Source organism: Leuresthes tenuis, unplaced genomic scaffold (genome assembly GCF_036924035.1).
Source record: "Leuresthes tenuis unplaced genomic scaffold, fLeuTen1.0.hap1 SCAF_16, whole genome shotgun sequence".
NCBI classification, from domain to species: domain Eukaryota; kingdom Metazoa; phylum Chordata; class Actinopteri; order Atheriniformes; family Atherinopsidae; genus Leuresthes; species Leuresthes tenuis.
In genome coordinates this window covers 2,644,427-2,656,267 of record NW_027325370.1, presented here as the reverse complement: position 1 = coordinate 2,656,267, position 11,841 = coordinate 2,644,427, and the positions used below count along the sequence as shown (strand labels likewise).

The window sequence follows — 11,841 nt, the reverse complement described above, 5'->3', positions numbered from 1 at the left end:
TATCTGAAGGAGCTCGGGGTCCAAGAGTTTCTTTACCGGTGGTGAAGTCCCATTGTTATCTGTATACAACAATAAAAACTTGACTCATTTCATTGCAGACAGCATGAACGCACACTATGTTGTTTCATATATTAATAAGAATATCTTGTGATAATGATAACTTACGGTTTGTAGAAGAATGAGGAAGGCAGCAGCACCAGCGAACCCAGCTATTAAGTGCCACTTATAATCAAGGCCAAGAATTTCCTCTCTGAATGTAAAGGGAATGAGAATGAGAGGGGTGTGAGGCAAGCAGCCAGAAATGTCACCTGATGTTACACAACATATAGGTGGAAGACGTCCCATTACAGTAACAGCCAGGAGCTCATTTCTGCCATATGTAACGTAAACTTGTTTGATTGGTTTGAGTTGGAATTCATTCTTTGGAAAGACAGAAATGTTCATCCATACATCATCCACAAGACATCTGCTTCCTCGTTTCATTCAACATTCCAGAACCACCTGAAAACGTATAAAAGCGCCGTTCTCCTGTTTGTGTTCAGCGTCTCTGAGTCAGGATCCACTGCAGCAAAGGTAACACGGGCATTATTCTCAATTATTGAACAATCATTTAATGTTAGACAAATTACAGTTAATCTGTCTGCACAGTTGTTGATGTTCTGATCGTGACTACTTTTATTTCTTTAATGTCTCTCCTCAGATGGCATCAGGTTTTCACTTGGTTTTCTTCTTCTGTTTCATCAGTGGCCTACTGATTGTTGACAGTGTAAGTAAAACTAACTCACTTTCATGGTCTTTCATTTCCACTGTTTCTACTTTCCTCCTCTGAGACGGAGCAACACTCAGCTCACTCTCAACTACCGTTGGGACAAAAGAGAAAATATTAAAAATAAATGATGATCTCTGAAGTTTGCTTTAACCCAGAACAACTTTCTAACATAACTTTTACTTGTTTTATCAGTGATAAGGAATGCTCCAGAGCAGAACTATAGTATTAGTTGTTAGCAGGTTGTGCACAGGTGCAAGAAGGTATGAAAATAAAAGCAGCAGCTGTTATCAAATCTAATGTGGGAGCACAACAGCAGTTAAACTCATATAACACACATTCAAGCCCAACAGAGTACTGCAGCTTCATAACTAACATATTTTTAGTCTAAATACAAGATGGGAACATGTTCCTGTTGAAAAGTAAAAACTATTCATTGGTTTCCATGTGTTTTTTTCTTCACTGGGGTCTGTCCAGGATGCAGGTGAAGCGCCAGGTAAGTGGTTCTAATTTTATTTCCTGTTGAGCTTCAAGAAGCAGATTCTCAGAAAAATAAAAGATTTTGATGGCAGGAATCAAAGTGAAAAGTGCAGCTTTGATCATGGATCAAATTCCTGTATTTTGCACTGATGATCTTCTGTCTAATATAAAAACTGTGACAGTTCCTCCTGGCTGTTCCTCTGGCTGTCCTTCTGGTTGGACGCAGTTCGGCTCTCGCTGTTTCATTTTCTACCGCACAGCAAAGTCTTGGATTGATGCAGAGGTTAGTGAAAAAACAAAGATATCGCTTATTGCTGAAGGAACAAGTCAAGTGTGAAATATTGTGAAATATTTCCTGAGTTTTCCAAAACAAAAACTAATGTGGTTTTAGATGAACTGAGCTCAATAAGTGTCCCACAACAGTTCCTGCCTGAACATTTCCTTCCTGCTGCAGTGGAGCTCTGAATTTATCATTGATATAATGCCAGAGACACAAGCTGTGAGATATCCAAGGCTGAGGACCTGCCTTCATGCCTATGATTGTATATATTTATATCTGTATATTTGGTACCTTCCACAGACATTCAGTGACAAGAAATTAGAGCTATTGATCGTTTTTTATGCTGGAGAAATTCTGTTTCAGTACAGTCAAAATGAGATTAACAAATATATAATTCCTACGATGTCTCTGATATAAAACAAGCACCAGAATCTTAAGCACCTCTGTTTTTATTGTCAGCATTTTTGCATGTCTATTGGTGGGAATCTGGCTTCAATCCACTCTGCTGATGAGAACATCTTCCTCAGTAACCTGGTTAAGAGAGTGACCGGCGCTCATTACCACACCTGGGTTGGAGGTTCTGACGCGGTCGCAGTAAGTTACACGGTGCAATTTATCAAATAAAGGTTTCTACTTAATGTGTCAGAGTATTTTACATTACTAATATAATACAATTATTCATTTGTAATGTTTTGTTGACACATAACTCAAACACACACTTAATAAATGGTCTTTTATGAGGCAGCAGGTTGCAGCATTGTTAAATCTGATTATATAATACTGTCATACATGTCTCCATACTACACATTGTATTTCCTCTTTCAGGAGAAAAGGTGGCTGTGGAGTGATGGATCACACTTTGACTATTTGCGCTGGTTTAGGGGGCAGCCTGACAACCATAAAGGAAATGAGCACTGCCTTGAGATCAATTACGGAGGTACAAACAGAGGTTACTCTACACTTTATGGACAACATATGGACACTGACAGTGTTCTCACTTTTTATGTCGACATCACATGAAGTTGCAGTGACAGCAGAATGTTTAAATATCAACACTTCATTTTCACTGAAGAGCTCAATTACAACTGATATGTGAACAAACTATTTACAGGAAATAACATGAAACTAACTCATTCAAGCTGCTGCAGGTTACAATGAACCCAGAGCACCACATCATGGTTGGCCTTGACTTAAAATGGGTGCTGGCTTGAACTCTTGCCATGAACTACTTTAGATTCTGGTGCTTGTTCCCATGTTTAAATCTGTCAAAATGACAGACGTCTTTCACATTTTTCCAATTTTTCAATAATGGAAAATATTTCCCTAACAAGACTCTTGGCACAAATATAAGTATTTGTTTTAAGATGTTGATTTTTTATTGAGATATTTGGAGACATCACAGCCCACTTTGTGCAGTAGGGTCACAGTGTCGTGTTTAAGAAGCATTTGAACATTTACAGACAGAGATATTCAACACACTCTTATGCACTGGAACAGGAACAAGCTTGTGTAAAAACCTAAATTAATGCATGTTTCTCTGTGTTTGTTTTTCCAAAATATCCATGAACAGTAACGTACTGGAACGATGGATCATGTACAGGTGGAAGATCTTTCATTTGTGCCAAGAAGCTGTGATGCATCCGGCCATGTCAGCAACAAGGATAATCTCAGGCCTCATCACTCTTTTCTGTTCTAATCAAACACTTCCAGATTAACACAGAGCAGCAGAGCTCTTATGATTATGATTTGTGATTGTTTTTCATCATATATTAACTCTGCAGTTATTAATTTCACTGTAGACTTTATCTGCATGTTCAATAAAAATCCTCCAAATGCTGTTCTGAATCACTCTTTGTTCTGTGATTTCTTGTGTCCTTTCTATGGTTTTATGTTTTTGGTGCAGCTGACTGAAGTTATCTGTGTGAACATGTGGGCCTACATTAGAGGCTTCTTCTCTGCCCACAACGTGCATGTTTACAAGACACTTGAGGGAAACTTAACACTTAATGATGCTTGAGAGAAATGAATCATTGTTTGCCTCTATTGTTCTTGAGTTGCCATGATTAGTACCTTTGCATAGTCTATTTAATGAGTTAAAAGTTCCCCATTTTGCTTGCTTCAGTTTGGGGAACTTTTATCAGTAAAAAGTGCCCCATTCTTACTTGCATCACTTTGGGGGCTAGATTTCCTGGCCTGGAACACTCAGCCACACTTCAGCAGTCCTCCTCAGGCACACACTCCCATTGACACCCGCAGGAGCACCAGTTCCAATCCGGTCTATAATTGGACCATCCGCAAAAATCAGTCCAATTCAGGACACTTTTTAAATAACGAAAGTGTTCCAAAGTTAACCCTTTGTTTACATGCTGCATTTTCAAACCCTTTTAACTGATAAAAAGTGTGCCATATTTACTTCATTCACATTGGGGCAGTTTTATTTGTTAAGGGTGCCCCATAATTACTTCATTTTGGAACACTTTTAACTGATTAAAAGTGTGCCATTCTTACTTGCTTCACTTCGGGGAGCTTTAATGAGTTAAAAGTTCCCCATTTTTACTTGCTTCAGTTTGGGGGACTTTTATCAGTTAACCGTGCCCCATTCTTACTTGCCTCACTTTGGGGGCTAGATTTCCTGGCCTGGAACACTCAGCCACACTTAAGCAGTCCTCCTCAGGCACACACTCCCATTGACACCCGCAGGAGCACCAGTTCCAATCCGGTCTATAATTGGACCATCCGCAAAAATCAGTCCAATTCAGGACACTTTTTAAATAACGAAAGTGTTCCAAAGTTAATCCTTTGTTTACATGCTGCATTTTCAAACCCTTTTAACTGATAAAAAGTGTGCCATATTTACTTCCTTCCCTTTGGGGAACTTTTTTTGGTTAAGGGTGCCCCATGATTACTTCATTTTGGAACACTTTTAACTGATGAAAAGTGTGCCATTCTTACTTACTTCACTTGGGGGAGCTTTAATGAGTTAAAAGTTCCCCATTTTTACTTGCTTCAGTTTGGGGAACTTTTATCAGTAAAAAGTGCCCCATTCTTACTTGCCTCACTTTGGGGGCTAGATTTCCTGGCCTGGAACACTCAGCCACACTTAAGCAGTCCTCCTCGGGCACACACTCCCGTCCAAGCCCCCTGGTACTTCATGGTACTTTGCAAAACAACCAGGCTCCAGGACCCCAATTTGGTCTATTTCCCCCGAGAAAAATTTCCCAACTTCGGCCGGCTTACCTTCTCAGAGCCGCCGTCATCCACTTCCTCAACCGACCTCCAGGAGCCAGGCTCCAATTTGGCACACTTTTCACCTGAGAAATTAAGTACCCGAGATCAACACTTGATATTTATATTGCTCACTGAGGTGAAGGTCTCTCCCCAGTACGTTGTCTAATGCAAGGTTGAGCGGAGCCCTTGCTGGCAGTGTGGAGTGGCTCCCTGGCTTGTTGGCTGTAGCTGGTTGTTGGTACACTGTTGAGAAATGAGACTCTACTGGATTGGCAGGAGGTGGATTAAAGTGAGAACTCGTTGCCGTTGCTGGGCCACTAGGAAGTTGCAACTCCAAAAACGATGCCACCTGCTATGTAGAATGGGTCAGAGGTGCTGAAGTGATGACATGTGCTGAAGGATGTGGCACAGGTTGTATCGCAGGAGTGGGTGCTAATGCCGGGCCATGTTTCAGTCTCACAGACCTATGGGGCTTGGGTACTGAACCCTGGAGCTGAGCTGTTGGGTTTGCCTGTTGAGCATGTATCGCTGGGGTGGCAGCAGGTTGCAGCATTTGCTGTGGTCCCGTAGGAAGCACTGTAGAGACCGGAATAACTGGTTGCATAACTTGTGGGGGGGGAATAGGCAGGTACAATGCAGGAGCAGGTGTTGAAGGTAACTGAGTTGACAGCGAGGGCTGGGTAGTAGATGGAAGCATGTTGGCCTGCCTCATCTGCGCTGGCGTGGATAAGTCTTGGAAAGCATCTGACTTGTCAGAGTGCGCAGATGAAGGTGTAGCCCTCCAAGATAGCAGCTTGTGCAGTGTCTAGAGACCCTGAGTGGGATATGTACCAACTGAGTAACATGTGTGCCTACTGGATCTGCTATGGCTGTATGAACCTCTGTGGGATGATCTGCCGGAATTACTGCTGTGGTGGCTGCTAGAGCAGGAAACAGCAGTGAGTTGATCTGGGTGCACAGATGGCTGGACTCCAACCTGGTAATCCTCCAGATAAAGCAGGTCAGATGTGCTGTCTCTGTGGATGTCTTCGGGCCTCTGCGCCGCCTGATGCTGCATCGTCCATGATACTCTTCTATAGTTGCACTCCATCCGGCTCGAAGGACCAATGTTTGAGGGGGAGACTCAGAAAGAAGGATTGCTGGTTGAGGCGGTGGATTATGGACTATGAATCCGATTAGAGAATCAAGGCACTTGGACAGAGAGATCTGATGTGTCTTCTTTAATGAATGTTGTTGAACTTTAACATCACTGTACAACAAATGCACGTGTGTGTGTGGTCTGAAAATATATGGAAAGCAATAAAATGTATCATAAATATGCTCAAAATATAATTTAACAGTTAAATCAGAATAAACATTCATAAATAAACTGCCATATGATCAAAAGCTTACCAGTAATATCCCTTTCTTAAGTGCAAACAGTTACTTAAGCATAACACAACAACAGAAATGCAATATAATTGGTGGAGGAGACTGTACAAATTCCAGCATAATGTCAGCAGAGGCAGGGCATACTTAACATCCTTGGAGCCTTACATATTGAAGTAACCACACAAAATACTTTCATGTCACACAAACTGGAATAAATCATCAACAGATCCATGACTAAGAATTAAAAAGCACTTACATTTCCTCAAGAACGCACAAAAGGTATGAGAAACAAACAGAAAGTCCACGCAGCTTCACACAGTCTGCTCACTTGCTGGTCTGCTGCTCATTTGTGTGGCTGAACATGCTCTGACCTGTTCAGTCGCATTACTGCCTTTCACCAGTAGATGGCGTTTCACCTGTTGGCTTTCTCACAAACACTGAGGTCCAAACGTCACCGGCCTGGTCTCCCAACAGTTACAAAGTGAACTTTATTCTAAATTGTGTATTTGGATTTTTTCAGGATTGATTGGTTCATTATTGATTCAATATAGATTGAATTTAAAGCATGAATTTGATGATGTCATCTTCAGTTTGTTCAGATGCAGCTTTGCAAACCAAAGCTGTGCTGCCATGTTCTTTTTAGAGAGAAGAAGCTTCCTCCTGCAACCCTTCCAAACAAGCCATCCTTGTTCAGTCTTTTTCTAACTGTACTGTCATGAACTTTAACCTTTAACATGCTAACTGAGGCCTGTAGAGTCTGAGATGTAGCTCTTAGCTTTTTGACCTTGGGGTGAACTCTCTGGGACGTCCAGTCCTGGGAAGATTGACAGCTGTCCTGAATGTTTTCCACATCTAAAGGAAGTTAGATAACAATCAACCAGTTTCTTCCTGCCTGTCAAGTTATGATAATATCTGTTTGACCTGGGTTACCCTGACATAAGAATCTAAAGGCCTTATGTAAGTTCTGCTCTGAATTAGAATTAAGAGTAAGAAAAATATGAAAACTAACAACCAGAAAGTTACTGTAGTTTCTGAATTACCTTAGTGTTCAGATCTGAGTATTTAACTTAAAAACAGAGCTTAAACACAATCAGATGAGTAATAATCCATATAAAAAAATGCTTTATTTTTTCAGTATTTTTTATTTTACACTCATCTCTCTTTAATTTTTCAACCTGTTATGTTTTTGTGATGAATATCTGAGTAATGAGCGTATGTAAAACTAATGATTAATTATTTCTGTTGAACCTAACCCATGCTTTTATCTGTATATGTGATCCAGAAAGTATTTAAAACATTGACTGAATGTGAACACAGCAACTTGTTTCCAGTAAGATGATCTGTACTCAAGGAACTAAACAGCATTTTGCGACAATATCTCATCAGGAAGAAAACTTTAATCTGTGAGAATCGTTTAAAAAAATTCCTCTTTAGGTGCACCGCAGCAGAGGAGTCGTCTGTTAACTCAGGACCTTCCTACAAACGCTGGCATGGCACCAGGTGGTCATCACAGCAGCCTTCACTGCAGCTTGGGTGGTGAGCAGCACTTGGAATGGTTCTGACCACTTCTGATGGTTCCACTTCTTGGCCCACAGGTCCTCATCACAACCCCGTCACCAGGCTTAAAGAGATGCAGCACAACGGCTGCTGGATCAGGGAGATGCTTTCACCTGTGAGTGGGTTAGTCATACTAATTCCTCCAAAGGAACAGTCAGCTCTATGAAATCGACTCTCATTCCACTCCTAGACCACAAGACCTTATCAGGCCTTAGATTTATAGAGGCTTTTTCCTGGGGAACAACAAGCTTTCCTCCTAAATCTACCTGCATCTCCCAATCACAAGCATCCTCTAAGCTGCCTTGCCTCCTTGTTATCTTGTTAACTTTCTCCCCCTCTTGAACAAACTGAATTGCCACTCTCTTCACCTTAGACCCTCCTAAATTCACCTGCCTTTGTTTACCTTCAATACCTGTAGCAAAGCTTCTTAATAGTTGGTTATGTTGCCACGTATACCGGCCTTGTGACAGACTAACCTTAAAATCTGACAGAATTTGCCTTAGAGTTGCAGTACCTGACCATAATGAACATAACGCGTCTCCTTTTACCAGAGTTTTAGGTTCTGTTGAGTTGGCAATACATTGATATTTTTGTCCTCCATTTCTATTGTTTTATTTTTCACTTTTTTATTTGAATTAATATCATAATTTAATGTGGCCCTGTGATGGACTGGCGACTTGTCCAGGGTGTACCCCGCCTCTCGCCCGATGACTGCTGGGATAGGCTCCAGCCCACCCGCTACCTGACCGACGGATTGACGGTATAGAAAATGGATGGATGGATCATAATTTTAAAAAAGTGGTAGACGTCACAACCAAGAGCTTATTTCACATGACATCTGCTTCCTCATTTCATTCAACATTCCAGAACCACCTGAAAACGTATAAAAGAGCCGTTCTCCTGTTTGTGTTCAGCGTCTCTGAGTCAGGATCCACTGCAGCAAAGGTAACACGGGCATTATTCTCAATTATCGAACAATCATTTAATGTTAGACAAATTACAGTTAATCTGTCTGCACAGTTGTTGATGTTCTGATCGTGACTAGTTTTATTTCTTTAATGTCTCTCCTCAGATGGCATCAGGTTTTCACTTGGTTTTCTTCTTCTGTTTCATCAGTGGCCTACTGATTGTTGACAGTGTAAGTAAAACTAACTCACTTTCATGGTCTTTCATTTCCACTGTTTCCACTTTCCTCCTCTGAGACGGAGCAACACTCAGCTCACTCTCAACTACCGTTGGGACAAAAGAGAAAATATTAAAATTAAATGATGATCTCTGAAGTTTGCTTTAACCCAGAGCAACTTTCTAGCATAACTTTTACTTGTTTTCTCAGTGATAAGGAATGCTCCAGAGCAGAACTATAGTATTAGTTGTTAGCAGGTTGTTCACAGGTGCAAGAAGGTATGAAAATAAAAGCAGCAGCTGTTATCAAATCTAATGTGGGAGCACAACAGCAGTTAAACTCATATAACACACATTCAAGCCCAACACAGTACTGCAGCTTCATAACTAACGTCTTTTTAGTCTAAATACAAGATGGGAACATGTTCCTGTTGAAAAGTAAAAACTATTCATTGGTTTCCATGTGTTTTTGTCTTCACTGGGGTCTGTCCAGGATGCAGATGAAGCGCCAGGTAAGTGGTTCTAATTTTATTTCCTGTTGAGCTTCAAGAAGCAGATTCTCTGCTGTAGATTTACAGAAAAATAAAAGGTTTTGATGGCAGGAATCAAAGTGAAAAGTGCAGCTTTGATCATGGATCAAATTCCTGTATTATCTTCTGTCTAATATAAAAACTGTGGCAGTTCCTCCTGGCTGTTCCTCTGGCTGTCCCTCTGGCTGTCCTCCTGGTTGGACGCAGTTCGGCTCTCGCTGTTTCATTTTCTACCACACAGCAAAGTCTTGGATTGATGCAGAGGTTAGTGAAAAAACAAAGACATTGATTATTGCTGAAGGAACGAGTCAACTGTGAAATATTGTGAAATATTTACTGAGTTTTCCAAAGCAAAAACTAATGTGGTTTTAGACGAACTGAGCTCAATAAGTGTCCCACAACAGTTCCTGCCTGAACATTTCCTTCCTGCTGCAGTGGAGCTCCTAATTTATCATTGACATCATGCCAGAGACACAAGCTGTGAGATATCCAAGGCTGAGGACCTGCCTTCATGCCTATGATTGTATATATTTATATCTGTATATTTGGTACCTTCCACAGACATTCAGTGACAATACTTGAAGAACTTGAAGAAAACTTCCCCCCACTCTGTTTTGATTGTCAGCATTTTTGCATGTCTATTGGTGGGAATCTGGCTTCAATCCACTCTGCCGATGAGAACATCTTCCTCAGTAACCTGGTTAAGAGAGTGACCGGCGCTCATCACCGTACCTTGGTTGGAGGCTTTGATGCGGTCGCAGTAAGTTACACGGTGCAATTTATCAAATAAAGGTTTCTACTTAATGTGTGATATCAGCATGTCATCGGTCCACCTAATGTGAGAGATTATTTTGCATTAATATAATACAATTATTCATTTGTAATGTTTTGTTGACACATAACTCAAACACTAACTTAATAAATGGTCTTTTATGAGGCAGCAGGTTTCAGCATTGGTAAATCTGATTATATAATATTCTTCTACATGTCTCCATACTACACATTGTATTTCCTCTTTCAGGAGAGAAGGTGGCTGTGGAGTGATGGATCACACTTTAACTACAGGCACTGGTATCCAGGGCAGCCGAGCAACCATGGAGGAAATGAGCACTGTCTTGAGATCATTTCCGGAGGTACAAACAGAGGTTATTCTACACTTTATGGACAACATATGGACACTGACGGTGTTCTCACTTTTTATGTCGACATCACATGAAGTCGCAGTGACAGCAGAATGTTTAAATATCAACACTTCATTTTCACTGAAGAGCTCAATTACAACTGATATGTGAACAAACTATTTACAGGAAATAACATGAAACTAACTCATTCAAGCTGCTGTTGGCTACGATGAACCCAGAGCACCACATCATGGTTGGCCTGGACTTAAAATGGGTGCTGGCTTGAGCAAAGTCAAACAAAGGAGACTGCTGCAGCAACAGCTGGCATTTGGCTTTGTGTTTTAGCCTCAGAAAGACAACTTTACATGCATTCATTTTGCTCCAAATGTCACGGAGGGAACTCTTGCTATGAACTACTTTAGATCTGGTGCTTGTTCCCATGTTTAAATCTTTCAAAATGACAGACGTCTTTCACATTTTTCCATGTTTCAATGATGGAAAATATTTCCCTAACAAGACTCTTGGCACAAAGTATTTGTTTTAAGATGTTGATTTTTATTGAGATATTTGGAGACATCACAGCCCACTTTGTGCTGTAGGGTCACAGTGTCGTGTTTAAGAAGCATTTGAACATTTACACAGACAGAGATATTCAACACACTCTTATGCACTGGAACAGGAACAAGCTTGTGTAAAACCTAAATTAATGCATGTTTCTCCATGTTTGTTTTTTTCCAAAACATCCCTGAACAGGACCGTACTGGAACGACATTCCATGTACACATGGACGACCTTTTATCTGTGCCAAGAAGCTGTGATGCATCCGGCCATGTCAGCAACAAGGATAATCTCAGGCCTCATCACTCTTTTCTGTTCTAATCAAACACTTCCAGATTAACACAGAGCAGCAGAAATCTTATGATTATGATTTTTTTTCATCATATATTAACTCTGCAGTTATTCATTTGACTGTAGACTTTATCTGCATGTTCAATAAAAATCCTCCAAATGCTGTACTGAATCACTCTTTGTTCTGTGATTTCTTGTGTCCTTACTATGGTTTTATGTTTTTGGTGCAGATGACACTTTATGATACTTGAGAGAATACCTGCTGTGTTCTGTATCCAGATCGAGGCTTAATGTTGCTTTGGGGCGACAGAACAACCACCTCTGAAGTAAGAAAATGACTAAAACAAATCATGTTGGTGTCCAGGTCCTGTGGCTGCAGAACAAGCCCAAATCATTAACCCTTCTACCACATTGTTCCAGAAGTCTTGAGCTTTGTTCAGATGCAGCTTTTCAAACCTAAGCTGTGCTGCCATGTTCTTTTTAGAGAGAAGAGGCTTTCTCCTGCAGCCCTTCCAAACAAGCCATCCTTGTTCAGTC

At 40.8% G+C, this 11,841-nt stretch overlaps 2 protein-coding genes across 2 annotated transcripts in view; both read left to right on the top strand.

Moving 5' to 3' along the window:
• The first annotated feature begins 1,426 nt into the window (after positions 1 to 1,426).
• LOC140271112 (galactose-specific lectin nattectin-like) lies at positions 1,427 to 3,371 on the top strand. The gene is made up of 4 exons (XM_072366183.1): positions 1,427 to 1,529; positions 1,986 to 2,120; positions 2,352 to 2,463; positions 3,097 to 3,371. Exons 2-4 carry the CDS (start codon positions 1,995 to 1,997, stop codon positions 3,159 to 3,161), a joined length of 303 nt encoding a protein of 100 aa, XP_072222284.1. The 5' UTR covers positions 1,427 to 1,529; positions 1,986 to 1,994; the 3' UTR covers positions 3,162 to 3,371.
• Positions 3,372 to 7,615: 4,244 nt separating this feature from the next.
• Positions 7,616 to 11,841, top strand: part of LOC140271269 (macrophage mannose receptor 1-like) — a 34,793-nt gene continuing 30,567 nt past the window's right edge. The window contains exons 1-7 of the mRNA XM_072366410.1: positions 7,616 to 7,661; positions 7,721 to 7,797; positions 9,298 to 9,316; positions 9,486 to 9,598; positions 9,960 to 10,094; positions 10,356 to 10,467; positions 11,209 to 11,232. Of these exons, the coding sequence (XP_072222511.1) occupies positions 7,616 to 7,661; positions 7,721 to 7,797; positions 9,298 to 9,316; positions 9,486 to 9,598; positions 9,960 to 10,094; positions 10,356 to 10,467; positions 11,209 to 11,232 (526 nt within the window). The remainder of the gene's footprint in view (positions 7,662 to 7,720; positions 7,798 to 9,297; positions 9,317 to 9,485; positions 9,599 to 9,959; positions 10,095 to 10,355; positions 10,468 to 11,208; positions 11,233 to 11,841) is intronic.